The 24,899-nt window shown below is 36.4% G+C and overlaps 1 protein-coding gene across 9 annotated transcripts in view; it reads left to right on the forward strand.

Annotated features, from left to right (window-relative positions):
• CDK12 (cyclin dependent kinase 12) overlaps positions 1 to 24,899 on the forward strand; it is a 59,788-nt gene that overhangs the window by 12,320 nt on the left and 22,569 nt on the right. For all 9 annotated transcript variants that reach the window (XM_090292963.1, XM_090292962.1, XM_090292964.1 and 6 more), the window contains exons 3-13: positions 681 to 857; positions 2,128 to 2,267; positions 2,912 to 3,082; positions 7,620 to 7,809; positions 13,787 to 13,843; positions 14,225 to 14,326; positions 18,589 to 18,666; positions 19,647 to 19,763; positions 20,229 to 20,360; positions 21,788 to 21,996; positions 22,916 to 23,368. In XM_090292963.1, coding sequence (XP_090149089.1) covers positions 681 to 857; positions 2,128 to 2,267; positions 2,912 to 3,082; positions 7,620 to 7,809; positions 13,787 to 13,843; positions 14,225 to 14,326; positions 18,589 to 18,666; positions 19,647 to 19,763; positions 20,229 to 20,360; positions 21,788 to 21,996; positions 22,916 to 23,368 — 1,826 coding nt within the window. The remainder of the gene's footprint in view (positions 1 to 680; positions 858 to 2,127; positions 2,268 to 2,911; positions 3,083 to 7,619; positions 7,810 to 13,786; positions 13,844 to 14,224; positions 14,327 to 18,588; positions 18,667 to 19,646; positions 19,764 to 20,228; positions 20,361 to 21,787; positions 21,997 to 22,915; positions 23,369 to 24,899) is intronic.

Below are 24,899 nucleotides of genomic sequence, written 5' to 3' on the forward strand. Positions count from 1 at the left end.
ACTGACTACTATAATCTGTTGATTATCATGAGAGACTTTCTGCTTCATCTGCTTTAATGATTCTGAAATAGTTGCTTGGACTCTTTCTCCTTATATTTTTAGTTTCAGGGTTATTTATTCATTTTGGCTGGTCAGATATGGTTGTCTTTTGCATCCCAATGAATAGAATAATAAGTCAGTGTATTTTTCACTAATTTTTATTTCCAGCTTAGCTTTATTTCTTTTTCCAAGTTCTCTTTCACATGTTCAATAATATAATATTGTTTACATTGTTGAGCTTTTGTTTGTCATTTAAATCTTTGCTGGCCAAAGTATAGAGTAGGTGTGGTGACTCCATGAGTTGCAGTGATACTTTTCAAATTTAAGATGATTACTTCCAGCGTTTCATCTCAGTAAAAATCCAAATAGAATCTTGAGAAGGACATTAAAGGAAGAGTTTGTTAAAGGACCTACAAGTAAAATTGTAAAATTTTTATTTTATTGCTTCTTTAATATACCATAGATTTCTTTTTGCAAAATCCAAGTATCTAACTTTGATAAAGCTCCTTTTTCTTACTTTGTAAAAGTAAAATTGTCGTAATCTTTAAATAGTCAAACGTTCTGTCTAATCTTTGAAAGTTTTATTTGCATATCCTTTAAGTAATTGTGATCTTTTTATTCTCTTCATCTCTGTTGTTTAGTCCAAAAGAAAGTCTGCCTTCAAAACCTGTAAAGAAGGAGAAGGAACAAAGGCCACGTCACTTACTTACGGACCTCCCTCTCCCTCCAGAGCTTCCTGGTGGGGATCCATCTCCCCCAGACTCTCCAGAACCAAAGGCAATCACACCACCTCAGCAACCATATAAAAAAAGACCAAAGTGAGTTTTTGGAAGGACCTATCCTTAATTACAGCTTTTATTATAGTGAAGAACCTTGAGGCCTGAATCTCATACTTTCTTCTACCAGTAGGATCACAAAAGATTGTGCCTAATGTATATCTTTCATTTTATTTAATAGATAAAAGCCTACCTAGGAGACCCATTCATCTGCATCTACAGATAACCTAGCTGTTTTTTGTTTTTTTTAGAAAAACAATAACTTCCGCAATCCAAATATACCATAAATATCGATCCCATTTTATCTTTTGAGTTCATAATATTTAGAGCATTGAAGACATAAAAGCTCTTTTATTCAGGGTGTGTCAACCATGTATACATCACTTTAATCCCATAAATTGCTTTGCCGTAAATGTAGTAGAATCTGGGTTTGATTTTCTGAATTGTTAGCATTCCTCTCTTGATAAAAAGTTACCTTTACCGAGCATGTATTATTGCCAAAGTTTTATATTTATTTTTATCATAGTCCTATGTTGTAGAGATCCCCTGGCTGGTTTGGCTCAGTGGATTGAGCGTCGGCCTGCGAGCTACGTGTCGCTGGTTCGATCTTCCAGTCAGGGCACATCAGAGAAGGAAAACTCTGACTCCAAAAAACCTCCGCTGCCTTGCGGCATACCTCTTCAGGGGAAAGGCTAAGGGAGTAAACCCCGACAGAAAATCCGGAGCCGGAGTCCCTAAGGCGGTTTGACGTTGTAGTCAACACCGGCAACTCCTGCGGCGCACCTGAAGCCAAGCTGTATTGACTCCGTCTTTCCCTTGGATCCTTCAGCTGCGAAGAGAGGGGGGGTCTGCTGCATGGGCAACAGCAGACCCTCCATATCACCCTGCCCAGGCTCTGTAGCTTCAGCTTCACTGGAGAGGACACCCCAGCGTCATCGCAAGATGTCGATTCAACACGGGAGGAGACAGATACTGTGTCACTCACGAGTTGGACTGCACAGCCATTCTCGGCGGTGCAGATAGACTCTTAAGAAGCTACACCATCGTCTCTCGAGGCGGACGGCTGCCGACGACGACGATGTTGTAGAGATTATTTCCCCATTCTGTAGTTGAGGAAGCAAATAATCTGTGTGTTAGCCATTGTGAGAGACCACTTAAACTACTTATTTCATATTGTTTAATTCCTGCCTTTTAAATGAAGAAACTCATAAAAGATTTAGGAGTCAGAGAAATCATAAAATAATTGTTTTCTTTTAATGGACTTGATTTTTAAAAATTAATTTTTGTTTTAATTTTGTTTTGCCATTTTTAGAATTTGTTGTCCTCGTTATGGAGAAAGAAGACAAACAGAAAGTGATTGGGGAAAACGCTGTGTGGACAAGTTTGACATTATTGGGATTATTGGAGAGGGAACCTATGGCCAAGTATATAAAGCCAAGGACAAAGACACAGGTGAATGTTGCCACAAAATTCTAGGTGTCAAGTTAAAAAATTAGCAATACTAATGTCTTAGGAAGAGATTTAGCAGAATTACATTTTGAGTTCTAACTTGGTCTCTAAAAGTTGCTAAATATACTAAAATTTTCCAAAAGAATAGTATAATTATTATAGTTTAAAAACTTTTTTGTTGTTTATTGTAAATGTTTTATAAATTTGCTTGGAATTTAAGAGAGGGTAAAAATAAAATGTGTAAGTTGCTCTTTTTTTCACGTATTTATTTTTATTTAATAGTTTTTATTGTTTGTCTTTAATTACCATTTAATCCCCTTATACTCCCATCCCCCCAGCAAATAAGTTGCTCTTTGTTTGGTAAGGGGTTAGTCCTTGAAGATAAAATGATGTAGTTGAATTATCGGTTTAATAACCAAAAATTTTAGACCTAACTGAATATGAAATTTAAAATTCAAATCTTAAAGAAATTAAAGATAAGAAAGAGAATTTAGGGATTTATTTTTTTAAGATATAAAAGTATCTGTATAAAGCATTAAAATAGGCATTAAGTCTATCTTTCAGAAAAAGCATGTATATTGTCTGGTTCATGATGGTGGTCAACAAATGCTAATTGATAATATAACAGTTTGAATTTATTGTGACAGGAGAGCTAGTGGCCCTGAAGAAGGTGAGACTAGACAACGAGAAAGAAGGCTTCCCAATCACAGCCATTCGTGAGATCAAAATCCTTCGTCAGCTAATCCACCGAAGTGTTGTTAACATGAAGGAAATTGTCACAGATAAACAAGATGCACTGGATTTCAAGAAGGACAAAGGTATGAGCAAAGACAGGGTAGATCGGTACATCTTATTTTCCTTTCTTAACTTGTTTGTCTGTTTGAATTGTTTAATAGTTGTACTAAACTCAAGCTTCTTTCTTGAACCTATACCAGAATCAAGATGTTAATTAGCAGATTGCTCTTGTGCTGAAAAGTGCTTATTTTATAAAATGTCCATTATTCATCAGAGTACTCTTATACTTTTAGAAATCATTGTTATTTATTAAAATTAGAGTCTGCTGTACCACCAAATACAGCCAGCATATAAACAATTATAAGATTTTCTTATAACCAATGTTTTAAAATCTTTTTTATAGATTATAGTAACAATAATGGAAATTAAAACCCAGATTTATTTGTTCCTCATTTTTAAAAAAGATTTTATTTTTAGAGAGAGGGGAAGGGAGGAAGAAAGATAGGAAGAGAAACATCACTGTGTGGTTGCCTCTTGCATGCCCCACAACTGGGGACCTGGCACACAACCCAGGCATATGCCCTGACTGGGACTCGAACCTGTGACCCTCTGGTTTGCAGGCTGGTACTCAATAGTGAGCCACATCATCCAGGGCAGTTACTCTTATTTCTTCAATTTGTTTTTAATTGTAGTTTGCAAATATATTACTTTCAGCTGTACAGCATAGTGAGTAGACATTCATGTCCCTTACAAAGTGACCACCATTAGTAACCATCTGTCACCACACATAGTAATTACAATATTACTGGCTATGTTCCCTATGCTGTATATTATTCCCTATGCTATATTCCCCGTGACTGATTTTATAATTGACAGTTTGTACTTCTTAATCCCCTTCACCTTTTTTGCCCATGCCCTCACCCCTCTCTTATCTGGCAACCATCAGTTTGTTCTCTGTATGACTTTGCTTCTTACTCTCATTTTTACATCATCCTTTCTGGTTATTGTTTATGTGCATTCATATTTTTACATAGTTTTTCGCTGATAAGTATAAAATTCAAAGCAGGTATTTCTAAAAACAATCTTCAGGTTTGTTTTCCTGGATTTGTAACTTTTATCTCTTTTTGGGGAAAATTGTTGTTTCTGTACTTACATTTGAAGTAGTTATATATGACATCTAATCTACTTTTTTTTAAAAATGTATTTATTTTTAGAGAGAGGAGAAGGGAGGGAAAATGAGAGGGAGGGAAAATGAGAGGGAGAGAAATATCAATTGCCTCTTGAACGACCCCAACTGGGGATCTGGCTCGCAACCCAGGCACATGTCCTGACTAGGAATTGAACCAATAACCCTCTGGTTCACAGACTGGCGCTCAATCCACTGAGCCACACCAGTCAGGGCTCTAATCTACTTTTATTTAAATAAATCTGAAGATTTAGAGATGGGCAGCTGTGAAGAGACGGCATCTGAATATAATCTTGAATGTTAAGAGAGAATGTTATTTGGAGGAGAAAGGGAAAGAAATTAAAAACACATACACTTCCGGTAATAAAATAAGTCAGGGGATGTAATATACAGCAAAGAGAATACTATAGTTAATAATATTGTACTAACTATGTAGTGACCAATGATTACTAGACATACTGTGGTGCTCACTTCATAAAGTATATAAAAGTTAAATGTCACTATGTTGTACACCTAAAACTAATATAATATTGTATGTCAACTATAATTAAAAATAAATTTTACAGAGAGAATATGAAGTGCACAAAGAAGGTAATGGATAAAGTTAAGCAGGACTTATTTACAGAGCCTCAAAGCTATTAATCCTAGGGGAGTAGTACCTCTTGAATTCGCTAGTATGAAAGCAAATAAAAGGAAATTCTGCTTTTGCAATAATATTTAGATAAATTTATGTAAGTTAAATATGATACTAGGTTAATTTCCTGGCATGTCTTAACTTTTTGTGATTATAAAAATAATTAAATGTATAGTTTCTGTAAGGATACACAAGAAAATGTTAGTTAGGCCCAGGCCATGTAGCTCAGTTGGTTAGAGCATTATCTGAATATGCCAAGGTTTCGGGTTCGATCCCCGGTCAGGGCACATACCAGAATCAACCAATGGATGTGTAGATAAGTAGAACAACAAGTCAATCTCTCCGTTCCTCTCTCTCTCTGGAAAAATCAGTTAAAAAAAAAAAAGAAAATGTTAATTGATTGCTTCTGGAGAGAGACTTTTCATCCATGCCATTATGTACTGTTTAAATAATTTGCTGTGTCTGTTTAAATTCTTTTTTTTTTTAATAATAAAATAATGGAATGGGTAGATGTGATGCGTGCCCATTGTAGAAAAATGGAAAGTATAGAAGAATAAAAAAATGTCAATTACTTTTGGCATTTTTTTCCCCCCTCTTTTCTTTAAGATGCTCTGGCAAGGGTTCAAACCTGCAACTTTGGTGTATTGGGGCCATGCTCTAACCAACTGAGCTACCCAGCCAGGGCATGTAGTTTCTTTCTAGTACTTTATATTATATATATTTAAATATTACTTGAGATCAAAATATATTTACTGTTTATAACTTGTCATGAGCAATTTCCCATATTCCCATATCATTAACATGTTTTAATGACTGCATAAAGATGGATGAATCCAAGTTCACTTCACCAGTCCCTGCTGAGCAATTAGTTGCCAGTTTAAAAAACTATGTAATAGCATTGCATTGAGCTTCTTTGTGTGTAAATCTTTACATTTATATTTCTTTCTCTTTTAAAAATTTGTATTTATTGATTTTAGAGAGTGAGAGGAAGTGGGAGAGAAAGAGATAAACGTCGATTTTGTTGTTCCACTTATTCACGCATTCGTTGGTTGATTTGTTTATGTGCCCTGACTAGGGATTAAATCTGAAACCTTTGCTAATGGGATGACTTCTAATCAAGTGAGCTACTTTGCCAGGGCCTAGATTTATTTCTTTATAGTTTCTGAGTAAAATTATTTGGTCAGAGGGGTTTTCCTATTTAATGTTAGATTGCTTTTTAGGAAGAGATTAATAATTTATGTCCCACCAGTGAGTGTCCATCCCACTTTATCCTCCCTAACATTTAATATATTTTTTTAAAGGTTTTATTTATTTATTTTTAGAGAAAGGGGAAGGGAGGGAGAAAGAGAAACATAAATGTGTAGTTGCCTCTCACACGCCCCCAGCTGGGAACCTGGTCTGCAACCCAGGCATGTGCCCTGACTGGAAATAGAACCAGTGACCCTGTGGTTCACAGGCTGGAGCTCAATCCACTGAGCCACACCAGCCAGGACCATGTTTTTTATTTATTTATTTTTTAATAGCATACATTTTTTTTTTTTTGTCATCTTGATAGGTGAAGTACAATATTTTGGATTGCATTTATTTATTTATTTTTTCTTACTGATTTTAGAGGGAGAGAGCAAGAGAAACATCGATTTGTTGTTCCACTTATTTATGCATTCATTGGTTCATTCTTGTATGTGCCCTAACTGAGGAACAAACCTGCAACCTTGGCATATTGGGGTGATGCTCTAACCAACTGAGCCACCCAGCCAGGGCTTGGATTGCATTTCTTGTATTACTTCTAAGTTTTTTCTTTGTTTCACAGTTATACTTATTTTCTCATTTTTGAGTTGTCATTTTATATCCTTTGTCTACTTATATTTTGCAATTTTTGTCTTTTTCTTATTTGTATGAAGTTGTAGTCAAATCTCTGTAAGATATTCCTTTAATAACGTGGTTCTTAACTTTTTGGGGGTCATAAACCTTGTTCATGGACCAATTTAAAAAATTCCTTTAAGATGTTGCATATATTTTTTTAATGTTGCATATTTTGGAGAGTTCAAAGAGTCCTTGAAGTTTACCCCCCTAGATTGAAAATACTTGCCTTTAGAAAACAGAGTTTTAGACTGGATATATCATTTTCTAACTAGGTCTAGTATTTACATTATGACATTTTTCTCTGTCCTGTACCCTTTTGAAAGGGGCATGATAGCGTAGGTTTCAAATGTTTTACAGTTCTCTTAGTGTACTTTTTAAAAAAATTTACTTCTAAATTTAGGGAGTTTAATTAGATGATTTACCTTTCTTTCAATTCTTAAATATTATGAATTTTACTAATAATTTATACGAAATAGACCATGCTGCTCTGGCATATTATGTAAGTCCCATTACCTAAGGTGTAAAGACTTCTACAAAAGTAGTTGTAGACAATATGTAACAAATGGGCATGGTTGTGTGTTAGAAAGAAAACTTTATTTACAACAAATAGACTGGATTTGGCCTAAGGTCTATAGTTAGCCAATTGACTTAGATCATACAAGATAATAATACAACATGACCGAAGCAGTTGTCCCCTCAAGACATAGTAGTCTAAAGAGCCCTGTAGGAGATGTCAGAAGATTAATTCAATTAGTAGTCCTGTTACTTACTGTTAGAAAGGGCAAGTAATTCAACTACTCGCATTTTAGTTTCCTCATCTATAAAATAACCCAGTTGTTCCAGAGAGCCTTATGGTCAACTCCCAATTATATTAAAATTTAAAGTATGTCATTTTGTATTCCTTTTACTATTGTTTTTAATTTTTTCTTTTATGTAGGTGCCTTTTACCTTGTATTTGAGTATATGGACCATGACTTAATGGGACTGCTAGAATCTGGTTTGGTGCACTTTTCTGAGGATCATATCAAGTCATTCATGAAACAGCTAATGGAAGGATTGGATTACTGTCACAAAAAGAATTTCCTACATCGGGATATTAAGTGTTCTAACATTTTGCTGAACAACAGGTAACAGTAAAACTAAATGAGGTTAAGCATTTTTTCTCTCTTCTGAGCCCCTTAGTTTCATTAGTTAATTGGGGTTATATAGTTTTTTGCATTTACATACATCTGATGTTAGTACCTTAGGAACAAGTTATGATAAGGATATCCTGATCAGCAGTCTCCAGAGGTAGGATTGTAAATTGCAAACATTTTAGGGAATCACTCACATCCTACAGGAATACTCAGAGTTTTTTGCCATAGTTAGTAAATAATGTTGTAGGCCTAGACACATTCAAACATACATTGAGTTCTTAATGAAACTCCCTTGTCTAGTGGGGAGAAATATATGCCTGCTTTTTTAGCTGCTTTTGAAATTCTCAGTTATTAAATTTCAGAGTAAACACAGGTATATAATTGGTAATCGACTTTTCTGACCAGCACTTACTTCCATGTTTTAACAGTGTAGACAAACATGAATTTGATGAGGAACAGTGCTAATTCTTCATAAGTTTTTATCATCTACTTTCTTCCTTTCTGGCTGTTTACCTAAACTACATTGGTAATATCAGATGTAGCCTTTGGTGATAACCATGTCTATTGAGGAATAAAAAGCAAGTTTGGTACTATTGAAATCAATCCATTGTTTAGTCCTTTAGGAAATCGGGCTGTTTACAACCATCTTTGTCTGATTTGCCCATTTTGTTCAATTGTATTAGACAAACATTATCTAGATAGGAATATTAAATGATTAGGACATATTTTCTGTCTTTGTAGAGAGGGTTGACCAGTCATCCAGGGTTGTCCAGGACTCTCCTGGTTTTAGCACTCAAAGTCCCACATGGGATGGTTGGTCTCTGGAGAGCTCTGAGTTTAGTTGGGAAGCTAAACGAATAGAGCTCAATTCAGTACACATTTATAAACCACCACCCCCATTTTTTTTTAATTTGGGAGCACCTGCAGTCTAGAGGAATGAATAGGGATTTATCAGAAAGACTGACAACAGAGAGCTGTTTCTAGGCAAAAGAAATTGCATGGACAAAGCACATGAATGTGAAAGTAACACATGTCCAGAAAACTAAAATCCCTATGTTGCTAGGGCAAGAAGGGTAAAGCTGGACAGTTACGAGGAGCTAATTTAAAGATCTTGTTACAACTCACTAGGAGCTTAAACTTGATAGGTGACAGTCACTGAAGGATGTTGGTTCAGTTAATTCTTTGAGTTTAAATTATACAATTAGTACATTATTTTAAATCTTAAAAAATACATAATTTGTATATATTCGTACTTAAAATATCTTTACAAGACAAAACATGGTGTTAAGAGATTATTTCTTTCTGTTGTTATTTCTCTGACCCACAAGTCTCATTAAAGCTGGGCTTCGTTAATCTACATCCATAGTAGTAATGCTTCAAGAACTTGATGGTGGCCTTCAGCTTGCAGCTTTCCTGTTCTACAGTATTATCATACTTTCTTCTGTTCCTTTTGTTCCCCCATGGGGGATTTCTCAGGCCAAGGAATAACTGAAGTCCTGCTTGCTGTCCTTTCTGGTTGTTGGGTCAGGCCCCTCCCTGTTCCCAGCTTTGCACATTCAGAAAATTCAGAAAAGTAAGTGGGATGTAAGAGTCTCATGGTCTAGTCTAATCCATCCAGCTTCTGCTCATCCCACTTAATTCTGGCTACACAGAGACTTTTGGGTGAGATGGCCTGGAGAGAATCATGAGTCCTCAGCTGGACAAGAAAGAGAAAGCAGTTGATGAGAGAAGGGAGAAGAGCTGGGCTAATGGGTCGCAGGGGGGTTCCAAACTAGCAGGATATGCAGATTCAGAAGTTATCAACCATAGAAAAGATGTAAGAAGATAGAACCCAAGGGAATGGTCAGAGGAGGAAGAAAATAAAGAATATGAATGCAAAATAGGCAAGTAAGAAGTAAGTGGTCATAGATGTCAGATGGTGTAGGCAGATTATAAGATTTAAGAGACTATGAAGATTAAAAGGTCAGATAGCATGTTAAGTAGCTCTCACCTGATGACTTCTGTTTTCAATGAAGGTCATTAATGAGAGTGAGAGGGGAGAGGCTGGATTAAGATAGTGCTAGGTGCTGGTGATGTTTAGCTCTGGCCTCTTTTTCCATAACTATGTCTGTTGCCATTTTAACTTTCAGTCTGTTGTATGCCTTGAGTCTTCAGTTATCTCAGGCTCTCAGAGTAAGGATGCCAAGAAATTTGAGGAACTCTTTTTGTATTCAAGTCAGCTATTTTCTTTCTTTTTGCTTTTCTCAGAATTTGTTTATAAGTTGGACTTTAAAATATAATGATATTTGGAGCAAATAGGTGAGGTGTCCATAATCTTTACTAGGAATGATTAGAGTTGTTTTAATGTAAAATTTTGTTACAGGCATACCTTGGAGATACTGCAAATTTGGTACCAGACCACCGCAATAAAGCAAATATTGCAATAAAGCGAGTCATATGAAGTTTTTGGTTTCCTGGTACATATAAATGTTATCTTTACACTATATTTTAGCCTATTGAGAGTGCAGTAATATTATGTCTAAAAACAATGTACATACTCTAATTTAAAAAATACTTTTGCCCTAGCTGATGTGGCTTATTTGGTTGAAGCCTTATCCCATACACCAATGGCTTGTAGGTTCAATTCCTGCTCAGGGCACATACCTGGGTTGCAGGTTTGATTCCTGGTGGTTGTGTATGGGAGGCAACTGATACATGTTTCTCTCACATTGCTATTTCTCTGTTTCTCTCTCTTCCTTCTTTTCTTGCTAAAATCAATAAGCATTTTAAAAAGTACTTTGTTGCTAGAAAATGCTAACCATTATCTGAGCCTTCAGTGAGTCCTAATTTTTTTTGGCTGGTGAAGGGTCTTGCATCTATGTTGATGAAAGTGCAATAAAGCAATAAAATACCGTATGCCTATAGTACTGTGTTCTACTATTCTGTCCCATTGCTGATACTTTGAGGAGCACCTCATAGCATAGCCTCTTTTTTCTTCTATCTTATCTTTCTGACTGATCTGAGCTATCGCACACCTGAAATATTCCCAGTCCCTAAAAAAAGAGTGAGCTGGCTTTTCATTCCCCAAGAGGCAACACAAGCTGTAAATCTTAATAGATAGTCCGCATAAGAATTTAGATAAATATGATTAATCTGAAAATTAATAAATGGTTTTTTAATAGTCTCCCAACACTTTGTGTTGCAGTTATTAAAATGTTATATGACATCACTATCAAAGACAATACTTAGTAGAGTGAAATGTAGGTATGATCCCTTTAAGGGAGTGATTCTCAAAGTGTAGTTCAGAATAGCAGTGCTGGCATCACCTGTAGGCTTGTTAGAAATTCAGATTTTGGGCTGTGACTTACTGAATCAGCATCTCTGGGAATGGGGCCCAGGATACTTTTTAACAAGCTTTCCAGGTAATTTTTATTTCATATTAAAGTTTGAGAACCCCTCTAAGGTCATAGTTGTATATCGTTATGGTATAGGAGATGATGGCAGTATGTTGGTAGAAGGTCTTCGTTTGCTCTGATCAAAGCTTGTTCCCTATTTGAAAAAATCTATTGTAGCCACAGTGTTGTTTACTTCTTATAATGAAAAATGTCAAATTACAAGAAAAAGTGGAGACACTTCTGTCAATGTTATACTAATTATTGTTATATTGTTATATTGATTACTAATATAAATAGTATAGTTTATTTGCTTTTTATGTTTTTGCTTGAGTTATTTTAAAGTAAATTACAGACATCATTACATTTGACCCTAAATACTCTGACAGAATTAACTATTACCTATTAACTTTCAACATTCAGTCCATACATTTTTTTCAGTTACGTCAAAAATGTCTTTTGTGTATCTAGTTTGTTCATTCCAAAATCAGTAAAGGATTATAAATTGGATTTGATTCTTAGGTCTCTTAACTCTCTCTTAATCTAGAACAGTACATTTTTCCCCCTCAATAATAAATATTTAATATTGCAGGTTCTAGCCAATGTTGTTTGCCAAGAAGTACATATTTAGTTGAGTCAAATCCAAAATTAGAGTAGTTTAAAAATAAACCAAAAAAACCCAAGGCTTGGTCAACCTTAAGGTTTTGTACACTGGAGTATTCAAAAGAGACTTAACCTGGGAGAGTGATTATTTTTTTTTTTTTTCAGATTTAATGTGTTTTATTGATTAAAATATTACATTTGTGCCAATTTCCCTTCCCTCTGCTCCCCTCCACCCGGTGGCCCCCCTCCCTCCAGTTGTCCCCCCCTTTTAGATTATGTCCATTAGTTGTGCATACAGTTCCTCCCAACCTCTCTCCGTCTATTCCATTCCCTCCTACCATGATCCCCAATTCCTATATCATCTCCCTCCCTCTCCCCACTCCCCCTCCCTGTTGACCTCCCCCCAATATGCTTCCCGTACCCACAGTTCCTTTTCCACTCTCGTTGCCTGTTTAGTTTGCCTTTGTTTCATCTCCCTAGCTTCTGTTTTTTAAACCAGTCCCTTTAACATCTCATATAACAGTGGTTTGGATCTAATGAACTCTTTCAGTTTTATTTTGTCCTGGAAACACTTTCTCTGTCCTTCTATTCTGAATGACAATTTCGCTGGATAGAGTATTCGTGGTTGTAGGTTTTGGATTTTCATTACTTTGAATATTTCTTGCCAGTCCCTTCTTGCCTGTAGGGTCTCCCTTGAGAAGTCAGCTGATAGTCTAATTGGGACCCCTTTGTACATAATTCTTTTCTTCTCTCTTGCTGCTTTTAAGATTCTCTCTTTATCTTTAATTTTTGACATTTTGATTATAATGTGTCTTGGAGTGGTTCTCCCTGGGTCCAGTCTCTTGGGAACTCTCCTTGCTTCCTGGACCTGCAAGTCTATTCCCTTCCCCAAGTCTGGGAAGTTCTCCTTTATTATATTTTCACTCAATTTTTCAAGTTCTAGTTCATCTTCCTCACTCTCTGGCAAACCAATGATTCTTATGTTGGGCCTTTTATAGCTGTCCCAGAGGTTTCTGATCCTCTCATTGTTGCTTCCCATTTCCTCTCGCTGCATTGGTTGACTGCTTGTTCCTTCTCCATATTCCAGTTTGTTGAAATGAACTCTGGATTTTTTTTTCCTCACCATCTGTCTCGTATGTGGTTTTGTTCCTTTCGTTATGAATGTTTTTCGCTTCTTTCTTATCTTTTTCCTGCTCTTTTGTGAATTCTGTAAGCCACCTGATAACAATGGCCCAGAACTGAGCCTCTGACAGGTTTCTTATCTGTTCATCTGTCAGGTTCTCTATCTGTTGCCTGGTGAGCTGTGCCACCGGGATTTCTATAGTTGTCTGCCTCATTTTGACAGATGCGTTTTGTTTTCTTGGGCCGGCTGTAGGGGGCAGTGCCTGTGTACGCGTCACAATTCAGCGACCGGCGCCTGTCCGCGACCTATTTCGCAGCCCTGTGGTGCTTTCTTTGGGGGCGGGGGTCCAAGATGGATTCACACAGTTATTCAGCTAGGAGACCGGGATCCGTCCTCCCGCCCCCCTGGGCCTCACTGTTCAAGGCGATGCGGTGGCTGCTTTCCCCAGCGCCGGGGTCGCGCACCGCCAGGGGCTTGACTGCAGGCGGGATTCCTCGCAGCCCGCCGCTGTCCCAGGTGCGACCGCAAACAGCGCTGCCCTCTTTAACTCTTACCTGCCCAAATGGCACCGCTGGTTTATAACTTCATGTGTTGGGCTTCCGTGTAGTTTTATTTTCTGGAATTTCTAGTTATCCTTTGTTTTGAAGTAGTTGTATTCCTTTCTAGTTGTAAAGGGAGACCTAGCGTGTCCGTCTAAGCCTCCATCTTGGCCGGAAGTCGAGAGTGATTATTAAAAGTAGAACTAAGAACAGAGGTTAAAATTAATTTTTTGTTATGCTTTTAACTCCTAAATTAATGCTTGCAAAACTTTTTAGGTATTATTTGGAAGTTGCTGCTGTTGCTTATGAAAATAATTGTTTTTATTTTATAGTGGGCAGATCAAACTAGCAGATTTTGGACTTGCTCGGCTCTATAACTCTGAAGAGAGGTGAGACATTTATCAAAATTACATGTGGGAAATAGGAAAGAATACTTTTTATTCTTGGCTATCCTAGTATCCTGCAAGGTGCAATAACTGTCTTCGTGCCCTAATTTTCTAAATGTGTTACTACCTAAATTAAAGACAGTAAATTCTATCTAAATTCTTGGATCAGCCTTCGATTGAAATGAATTAACCCAAATTGGAATGGACGTTAATTCTTCCCATCCTACTTTTGTCCAGTTTACTTTTGAACTATTAGGTCGCTATGGAGCTGTTTTGAAAGTCCCGTGTTCAATTGGCAGCTATTTTCTATTTGCACTTAATTGTACAAATATATTGTATCAGAAGTCATTGTAAATTTATGTCCTGATTGTTTTTACATTCTAGTCGCCCTTATACAAACAAAGTCATTACTCTCTGGTACCGACCTCCAGAACTTCTGCTGGGAGAGGAGCGTTACACACCAGCCATAGATGTTTGGAGCTGTGGGTAAGGCACCCTTCACTTTTTCTTTTGTTTGTGACTCACATATTGAGCTTGTATCCTGTTCTCTCTCTACATTGATTTTTTGGCAGGTTTTCTTTAAGTTCAAAAGGATGGGGATTAACTTTTAGTCAGATTTCAGAGACATCTGTTGAATATTTCTTAGTATCAGAAATACTTTTTAAACATTTCACCAATTGTCATATTTCTTTTAACTTAGTTTGAATTGTGATCCAAATACATTCAAATAAGACCCATAGATTGCAATTGATTATCTGAAGTCTTAATTATAGATTCTCCCTCTGTATATCTTGGGTCCCCTTGCCCCCGTTACATTTTCCTTAGAAGAAACTGGATCATTTGTTCTTTAGAGTTTCCCACAGTCTGGGTTTTGCTGATTGCATCCTCATGATGGTATGTTTTAGCCTGGTTCTCTGTTCCTTTCATTTTCTGTAAACCGTAGGTGAATTCAAGTTTGATTCTCAATCACCCACTGACCCCGAAACTGCTTTACAGACAGTTTTAAGTACTTCTGACAAATTATATAATCTTCGGTACATTGGAGTTAGGGCGGGAGACAGAGGGGACCTCTGCCCAGAGTACAGGCAATAACTGGGTACATTATTTGTAAAGAATTTAAAAACAATAAAACAATCCACAACATGTTAGTCTGCTTTTTATTATCGTTTTATACAGGCAATTCTAAACAATGATAAAATGTTCACTGTATATAATATATAATTGTCTCTTTTTGAAATGTTATCAGTGAGCATTAGCAAGCCCTGGCTGGGTTTGCTCAGTTAGTTAGAACAGCATCCCAATACCCCAAGGTTACAGGGTTCAATCCCTGGTCAGGGCACATAACAAGAATCAACCAATGAATGCATAAATAAGTGGAACAACAAATCGATGCCCCCCCCACCCAAGTCAGTAAATAAAAATTTTTTAAAAAGAAAGAAATGTTATCAGCTATTAATGATCCACATATCCATTAATTTATTTGTGGTTGTTTTGTGATGGTGATATTCTAATTATATTATTCCTTCCTGGTACCTGTTTGGCTAAACCTAGGTACAAATGATATGGAAAAGGTAGGGATAAAGGTTTAATTCTTTTATTTACCAATTTTCAAGATAAAGAGGTGGTTTCCTAGCATTCTCTAAAGATGACCAGAGAGGGGTCTTCTTTTTTAGTTTCATAATGAACTCATAGAATTCAACATATATGATGATGTGTTTTAATCTGTTATAGTTATCATCCTTACTCCTGTTCAGACTGTCCCATCTTTGGCTAGTGGGAGTTTATGAGGGTTAATTCTTAAGTCCTTTTGATACATCCATAGTAGTCTTTTATTGCCTTCCTTTTTTTCTGGTCCAAGGCTCATCTTTATTTCCTGCCCCACACCTGGCATCAGCCATTTCTCTAAGGAGTCTTAGTTCCTTTTTGTTGAAAATATTTACCATTTGTTTGTAAGGGGAATGTCTGTTAATCGTTTCTTACATTGTATGACTTATGCATGCATACATGGTCCTTGACTTCTGTTTTAGGCTTCTGACATACATACTTGCCAGTGGAGCATATCACTTTCCCCCATTCTTTGCCTCTATTAATATCATTCCTTAAAAGGAGCACTGCAGGGTTTTTATTTCAAAATTCAAAAGGGCGAGGGAGAAAGCATAATTTCTGTGGTAGCCTATCCAACTCAAATGAAGCTTTAGTTAAATTTTACTGACTCAAGCTGGGTGTGTTTGTGTTCTGGACTATTTGCTTTAATAGTATTAGCGTTTAAATTGTCACAATTAGACTCTAAAGTTAACGCTCCATTAAGAAGCACAGGGAAAGTTCATACCTCTATTGGTACTATTATTTCAGTCTCTGCAACCTAACACCTTAGTGTGGTAGCAACGTCTTGACTGCATTAAAGGACTGGAAATTGAAATAAAAAAACAAACAAACCACAATTGGAGATTAAAATTATAGAAAATTAGACTTTCTTTAAAGCCCAGTGACTCACTGAATTGAGATTTAATGTAAGCTTACTACTTTAGTGATCCATGGTAGTCTCTCTGAAGATATTCTTGTAGGATGTTCTTTTCAGAGAATTGCTGGAGCAGTTCAACTTGAAATTCTGGGGAGAAACTAGAAAGACTAGTACAACACATTTCATTGTACCTAGCGTCTGAAAACCCAGCTGGGTTTGTTTGTTTTCCTTTCAGCTACTGTATTTAGAATTTTACGTGACAGTTAACGTTGGAAACAGAATTAAATTTTATTTTACTTTTTAAAAATCTCTGGATAAGGTTTGAGAGAATATAAGTAAGAATTTGTCATTTAATAAAAAGGTGTAAATAAGTGCTAGGTTTGTTTCACTTTCTCAAATTTAGTTAAGATACATAATTTCAAAGTAAAACTATAAACATTGGTTTTGTGAATATTTTGGAATAATGACATATTAAAGTACAAACCAAGGAAGAGATTCTTTGTCCATTTTTTTCTTTTCCCACTTCTACAATGAAATATTTTACACGTACAGAAAAGTATAAAGTATTCATATAAATTTTTCATTTTGTTTTTAAGTTAATTTTGAAGTAATTGTAAAGGTATAGAAGAGTTACAAGAACATTACAAAGAAATTTAGTGTAGCCTTTTTCAGATTCACCAGAGTTTTTTAACCTTTTAATTGAGGTATATAATAAACTGTATATATTTAATGTACACATATTGTATATACCAGTGAAATCATCACCTACGAAAGTTTCCATGTGCTTCTTTGTAATCTCTCCTGTCTGCACCATCCCATTCCCAGGCAATCACTGTTCTCCTTTCTATCACTATTGATTGATTTTCATTTCTAGAATTTTATAGAAATGGAATTGTACAGTGAATGTATGCTCTTTTTCCCTCTTGCATCCATTGTATCTATTTTTAAAAATTTTATGTTCTCACCCTAGAATATGTTTATTGATTTTAGAGAGGGAGGGAGGGAGGGAGAAGAGAGCAAGCAAGAGAAATAGAAACATCAATGTGAGAGAGGAACATAGATCAGTTGCTGCTTGTATGCGCCCCAGCAGGGACTGAATCCACAACCTAGGTATTTACCCTGACTGGAAATTGAATCAGCGGCTTTAGGCGTTTATAGGACAATGCTCTAACAAACTGAGCCATACCAGCAAGGGCTTCACTAATTTTTAACATTTTGCCACATTTGCTTTTATATTTGTGTGTGTGTGTGTGTGTTATACCACATACAATATATAAATAGAATAAAATGTGTGTTTATAAACATACCACATATTTTTTCACAGAACTATTTGAAAATAGTTGTATATATCATGCTCCTTTCCCTCTTAATATTTAATGTGTACTTTTCTTTTTTTAAAAGATTTTATTTATTTTTAGAGAAAGGGGGGGAGGGAGGGAAAAAGAGAGGGAGAAAAACATCCATGTGTGGTTGCCTCTCACCACCCCTAAATGGGGTCCTGGCCTGCAATTCAGGCATGTTTCCTGAGTGGGAATTGAACTGGCAACCCTTTGGTTTGTAGGCCGGGGCTTAATCCACTGAGCCACACCAGCCAGGGCAATGTACATTTTTTCTAAAAACGAAGATAATCTCTTAAATAATCACAGTATAATGATCAAATTCAGGGAGTTTAACATTGTTACACTATTTAATAAGAGTAATTTATATTTCATATTCTCATTTTGTCACTACCCTAAATAATGTCCTTGAAACAGTACATCACCTGATAGAGGATCCAATCCAGTATCATTTATTACATTTAGTTTCCATTCTTTAATCTGGAATAGTTCTTTAATTTTTCTTTGTCTATCATGACATTTACATTTCTGAAGTCTGCAGGCTTAATAGGTTCAGGCAGGTAAATGAACAAAGCTCATATTCTCTTTACAGGAACTGCTGAGCATCCTTGTAAAATGAAGTGTGGGTTTTTTAGTCTTTAGTTATTTTCTCAATTTACAGTAGAATATATAGAAAAGGACTCCTGACTCCTTTTCTCAGCTTATATATAGACTGTCCTTTATAGTGGGCAAGGATTTGATCTGGCAAATTTAAATTCTTTATACTGTCCATTTTCACTGCAAGAAATATATTTTCTTTTATGAAACTCAGACACTGCAGTTGTGGGCTAATTTACAACACGGTATACATACTATAAAAGTTTATATATGTACTATAAAAGTTTATTGAGACACACTTTAAATAGGCTTCAGGGATTTCTCTTCTGACCTCTCAATTTTACTCTTTCTAGATGCATCCTTGGGGAACTGTTCACAAAGAAGCCTATATTTCAAGCCAATCTGGAACTGGCTCAGCTAGAACTGATCAGGTACAGCTGTGCATGTGCTCTTGAGTGCCCAGGTGTGATAGGTAATCACATCCTCTAATTTCTAACACTTTTCAGCCATTCTACTAAATGATTTTGTGCTCCTTATGTCCAAGTAAGTTTCTCTTTACTCACTCAGGTTTACCATGTATTTTGCATTGTGCTGTATATGAAAAAAAGTTGTATTCCGCCTACTTTTGGAGTCTTACTTTGCATGATTTTTATTCTTCCTATAAAAGCATGCCATTTTCAGGATAGTTATTTCATTCTTAGGTTAGGGTAAGATCACATTTATTCAGCACACATTTATTGAGCCTGTTTTGTAACAAATTCCTTTCTCTGTTAAACTTCAGGATTCAGAGATAAACAAAATAGGTCCCTGCCTTCAAAGAGCTCAAAGTTTAGTAAGTGATAGAACATGTAAACAGATAATTATCAAATAGAACCTATAATAGAGGGTTTCAGGAAGACCTGGGGTTGGGGTGGAATTTGGGTTGTTTTATTCGGTAAGAATAAAGGAAACAGCCAGCTAATGTAGGCTTTTTAAAAAGCAGTATAGAACTCTTTATTTGTTATGCAGTAAATTCAATTTTCCATGGAAATTTTCAGCCTTAGTCTCTCTTTTGCCAGTTTTATCTATAGGGGAATTATAGGGCCAGCTCAGCCCTTCGTAATTAACACTAACTGAACTGAACAAAATTGGTAATGAAAACCTCTGTGGAGAATTAAAAACATGTTTTATAAAACCAAATATGTGGATCATTTTAAACTATTGTGCCAGTATTTCCTCTTCATTATCTTGTAACCAGTTGTTTCTGTCCTAATCCTTCTGTCCTTAAAGCAGTGAGGTCAGGTTTTTCTTTCTGCATGCCGTCTACTTTAATAAGCTTTCAGGATATAATCGTTTCTGCTTCTAGAATCTCCATAATTCATGATGCTGACTCAACTCACTTTCTTATTTCTGCTTTCTGCTTTGTTTTCAGTCGACTCTGTGGTAGCCCTTGTCCAGCTGTGTGGCCTGATGTTATCAAACTGCCCTACTTCAATACCATGAAACCGAAGAAGCAATATAGAAGGCGTCTACGAGAAGAATTCTCTTTGTGAGTTTGGCAAAAACGTACACCTAATTTCTGTGTCTGACTGGTGTTTGGTTTGGGCTTGGCCTAGGGAGTTAGTGTTGTCTCAATTTATTATGACAACATACCATAGGAAAATATTTTATTTTTGAACAAAGTTCTGTCTTAGCCTTTTTGTAATTTTCTTTTTTGAAGGCTTTAAATGATAGAAAACCATTTTATTTTGAACAATGTATATATTTTTTCATTGTCTTTTTGGTCTTTCCAAGACAAAAAGAATGTCATTGCTGGCTTCATATTTTCTACCTCTGTTACAGCACTTCTTAAATTCTCTGTGGAAGAAAACCTGCTTCCTTGTTTAGCCAGCTTCCAATTCCCTTTCCACAGTTTTATGTGGAACCGGAAATTCAGAGACCTTTGACACAAGGTTACAGGTTTAAGAACTATGGGATCATTGTGAACCTGTTCTTTCTCCCTTCCTTTCCACAGCATTCCTTCAGCAGCACTTGATTTACTGGACCACATGCTGACACTAGATCCTAGCAAGCGTTGCACAGCTGAACAGACCCTGCAGAGTGACTTCCTTAAAGATGTCGACCTCAGCAAAATGGATCCTCCAGAGTAAGTGCTGGTGTTCATGTAGTGATCCTAAGCCTTCCCCCTTCCCCAAGCCTAGGAGATTAGAAGCTCAAAATAATAGATCTTTAAGAGGAACTGCAAATGGCCATGTCCCAAATGGAGAGGTATATACAAATAGGATTATGGTTGATAAGTGATTTTATTGTCTTTTTTTTTTTTTTAAACAAGGAATAGATCTAGATACTATATTTTAATTCAGTTCAAACTACCTTCTTTTGTTCCTGGATCCCAAGCATATTGCCCTATAGAACCTCTTTGAAGATATTTCTTCTAGTTTTTACTCTTAACTATTCCTTTTGCTTGAATCCCCTATGTCTGTGGTGACCATGTATATTCCACACTTGCAAGGACAGTCCTGATTTTAAATAGTTTGTATTAATGTCAGGTCACATGTCCTGAATTTTGATGTAGAAAATGCGGTCTTTGAATGTGTATCCCTTTCAACAGAGTTTTATGAATTTCTTGTATTCTGATCCTCAGAGGTACTACACTATACTCACATCTCACATTCTGGCGAATAAAAAGTCTTTTATCCTTGAATTTATCACTGACAGCATTATAGCTTTCATATTAGAGTTTTGGGGCATTTTTTTCTTACAGAAGGACTATCTTAAAATCCGATTTTTGCAAAGAAATTTACTGCACTAGAATTTTAATACATTGAATGTGGCTTGAAATACATAAAGCTTTTTACTGAAATTTGGGAACTCTTGTAATATATTTTTTAGCTATGGTAATCTTTATTGTACAAAGATTTGACCTACTGGTACTGTTAGCATAATCATGGGAGAGCCTGGAAATATATTAAATATATTAAAATATTCTAATAAATGCCACAAATGAAAATATCCAGTCATGGAAATTTAGTGGGCAGAAAGAAGAATGAACCAGTTTTCTGGTCTTCACAGACCAAATAACACATAAATTGAGTTTACACAGAGGGGGTTTAATCATGATATGCTTATATTGTTCCAAGATTTAAATCACCACTTTGCCTGGGCTTTTTGTAGCCATTTATAAGCCAGTGATCTATGTGCTATTCATTCCCAACTGAAGACCAGTAATGTTCTTCTTTATTCTTGTTATAGCAACCAAGAATAGTTATAAGACTTAACTATTTGACTGGATGTGGGCATTTATATAATAGCAGGGGTGTTTCAGGTTATTAAGAAGAGCCTCATTTCTCACTATAGAATTCTTTTGGGATTTTTGACTCATTTCCTCAGATTATTATATACCATGATTCCTTTTATACTGCTACTATCTATTTACTAACTTCTGTTTATTTTTATGTTTTCTTTACCCTTTCCATTTCCCACTGCTCTTTTCTTCCTATTTTAATATCTCTTTCCTTTGTTCACTCACTACCACATTCCCATACGTTTCTCCTTTGCTTTGTCTTTTTTCAGCCTCCCCCACTGGCAGGATTGCCATGAATTATGGAGTAAGAAACGGCGACGGCAGCGACAAAGTGGTGTGGTAGAAGAGCCACCTCCATCCAAAACCTCTCGAAAAGAAACTACCTCAGGGACAAGTGCTGAGCCTGTGAAGAATAGCAGCCCAGCACCAGCTCAGCCTGCTCCTGGCAAGGTGGAGCCTGGGGCTGGGGATGCAATAGGTCAGTGCTGGGATAGAAACTGTGCTTTTTAAAGCACATTTTGGCAGGTTTTGAAGGTTGAGTACAAGGATGTGTGTGTGTTTTAATTTTTAGCCACTGAAGCATTTAGAAAGAGGTTGGTGTTCTCATTTTAGGGGAAAGGAGATAAAACAAGTTTTGTGTATGTGGTCTAGAAAGCCTATAATAGATTATTTTCCATTCCTGAAATAAGAAATACTATATCTCAATTAGATGTGTGGCATAAATCAGTAAATTAGGTAAGCCAAATTTAAGATTGGTTCACCCATGGATTTCTAACACACATAATTTGGAGCCCTGTAGATGCTAGATTTGATAAGATCTCAGAATCCAGTCATGTTAAATCACAGTTGCTAAATGTAGTTAGTTCTGTAGACTATTATCTGATCTAAATATATCCAAAACTGTATAATAATGAACTATGATAGCAAAGTAGTTCTCCTGTGGTACCAACAATTTTTCTGAACTACAGATATTTTTTCCTTGGCTCACTTTCCCTTCCCTGTCCACCTACAACAGTGGTTTTCAATGCTGGCTACACATTAGAATCATCCAGGAAGCTTTAAAAATAAACACCCCTGAACAATTTTCAGATCTCTAGGGATGAGGACTAAAGCCTAGTAATTCTGATGTACAGTAAGGATAGAAAATCACTGACCTTGAAAAATAAATGTAAAATGAAATAACTAATTAGAATACAGAGATGTTTGAGGTAGTCATGTATTTTTAAGCAATAACATAAAGAATAACAAATTGTGTCATGATGATTTGAGGCATGAAAAATGAGACATTCAAAATGAAACGTCATTCACTGGATATTATAAGTTGTGATTGTCAGTTGAAGGAAGCAAAAGTCTTTGCCCTGCCTTATCCTCTTATATTGCCTTCACTCTCTCCACAGGCCTGGGTGATATCACACAGCAATTGAATCAAAGTGAGTTGGCAGTGTTGTTGAACCTGCTACAGAGCCAAACTGACCTAAGCATCCCTCAGATGGTGCAGCTGCTTAATATCCACTCCAACCCCGAGATGCAACAGCAGCTGGAGGCCCTGAACCAATCTCTCAGTGCCCTAACAGAAGCCACTTCCCAGCAGCAGGACTCAGACCCCATGGCCCCAGAGGAGTCTTTGAAGGAGGCACCTCCTGCTCCGGTGGTCCAGCCTTCAGCAGAACAGAAAACCCCTGAAGCTTCAAGCACACAAGCTGACATGCAGAATATGTTGGCAGTTCTCTTGAGTCAACTGATGAAAACCCAGGAGCCAGCAGGCAACCTGGAGGAAAACAACAGTGACAAGAACAGTGGGCCACAGGGACCCCGAAGAACTCCCACAATGCCACAGGAGGAGGCAGCAGGTAAACAGACCGGTCATGAATCTCATTGAGCTCAGGTGCTGTTGATCCTCTTAAAAAGTCTCTTTAATATTTTCTTTTTCACATCAATGGCCTCGGTTTCAGTTTTTCTGTAACCTAGTCTACAGGAGAACATACCAGCAAGTGATGTGTTTCTTGCCTGGCTTCTTTTATATAAGTCTCAAAGCTTCTCAAAGCACCTTTCACATACTGATTGTTTTTCCATTTCCTAGGAGGTAGGTAAGTAAAGCCCCTGTGTTTTAACCCACAGAAACCACAACCATAGCTAGTCAGTCATTCATTTGAACCACTCTGTGTATGGTGGCCACCTAGTACTAGCACTTGAAAATCTGCCTTCCAAACAAACCATCATCAGATTGTGCAAATAGTAAATGGTGCTCTAGTGTAGTGGATGCTGGATATCAAGAGCCTTGCCTAAAAGGTACATTCAAGAAAACTCTAATAAAATACCATTGTTAATCTCCCGAAGACTAATTTGGGAATATTTCTAAGTAAAGTATTAACACCATACATTTCCTTTTCAAAAACTAATAGCATATAAAAATTATTCCTTTAAAAGCAGTGTTCCTGAAACAGACAATTGAATGGATTTTAGATTAGGAAATAAGCATTATATAAAGAACTGAAACAAGGAAATATGTTATACCTTGATCTCACATGACCACAGCATGCAATTTATTAGAAGGAAAAGAATGTTTTTCTAATCAGTTCTGATTCACAGTCTGTTTGCAAAATCTTATCTAAAGTGTTTTCAACTTGGAAATTTTCACTGTCCATGAAGATCCCATGAATTGGGGAATGAGAAGAGGTACAAGGGTTGAAGAGATTCACTAACCTTCAACTTCAGGGTTCTGCATTCACATTTCATATAGGATGTTACAGAAAGTATATGCCTTATTTCCACTGATAGAGGGTCAGATATCTCAGCTGTTTTTCATATGTTAAGCTCTTTAAAACTGGAAGATAACATAAATTAAATTAACCCATGTACTTTACAGATAGGGAAACTGCAATCCAGGAAATTTAAATTAGCCTGCCTATGGTCCCATTGGTGAACCATATTATTGGCAGAGCCAGAACTTAGAACTTGTATACCCTTGTAATTGTGTTTCTTAATTCACTTTGCTATTCTGTTATCTGATTTCAATTGTTTTTAAGAGACTCCAGGACATGGAATAACAGAGAAAGCTAATCTAGAATTAAAGCAAGCTTCTTTGTATCATCTCTCATACCCACCACCCCTCTCCCTCAAAAAAAAATTTAGCTATAATCAAAATATCTGAAAGAAGTGATTAAAAGTTAAATAGCATAGTGATTGAAAGAAATTCACTTAATAATTGAGCCAACAAGCTATCAGCCAAATGATGAAAAAGAACTAAAGTTCAGGCTTGGCTTATGGTCAAAAGTTGTTGGATTTACTTTTCAGAGAAGAGTAAAAATGCCACTTCTAATTATTACAGTCACCCCTGGATTAACCACTTGGTGTTTCCTGTGTCTGTCCTGTTGTTTCTCT

Source organism: Furipterus horrens, unplaced genomic scaffold (genome assembly GCF_987537825.1).
Source record: "Furipterus horrens unplaced genomic scaffold, mFurHor1.1.pri manual_scaffold_11, whole genome shotgun sequence".
Classification (NCBI taxonomy): domain Eukaryota; kingdom Metazoa; phylum Chordata; class Mammalia; order Chiroptera; family Furipteridae; genus Furipterus; species Furipterus horrens.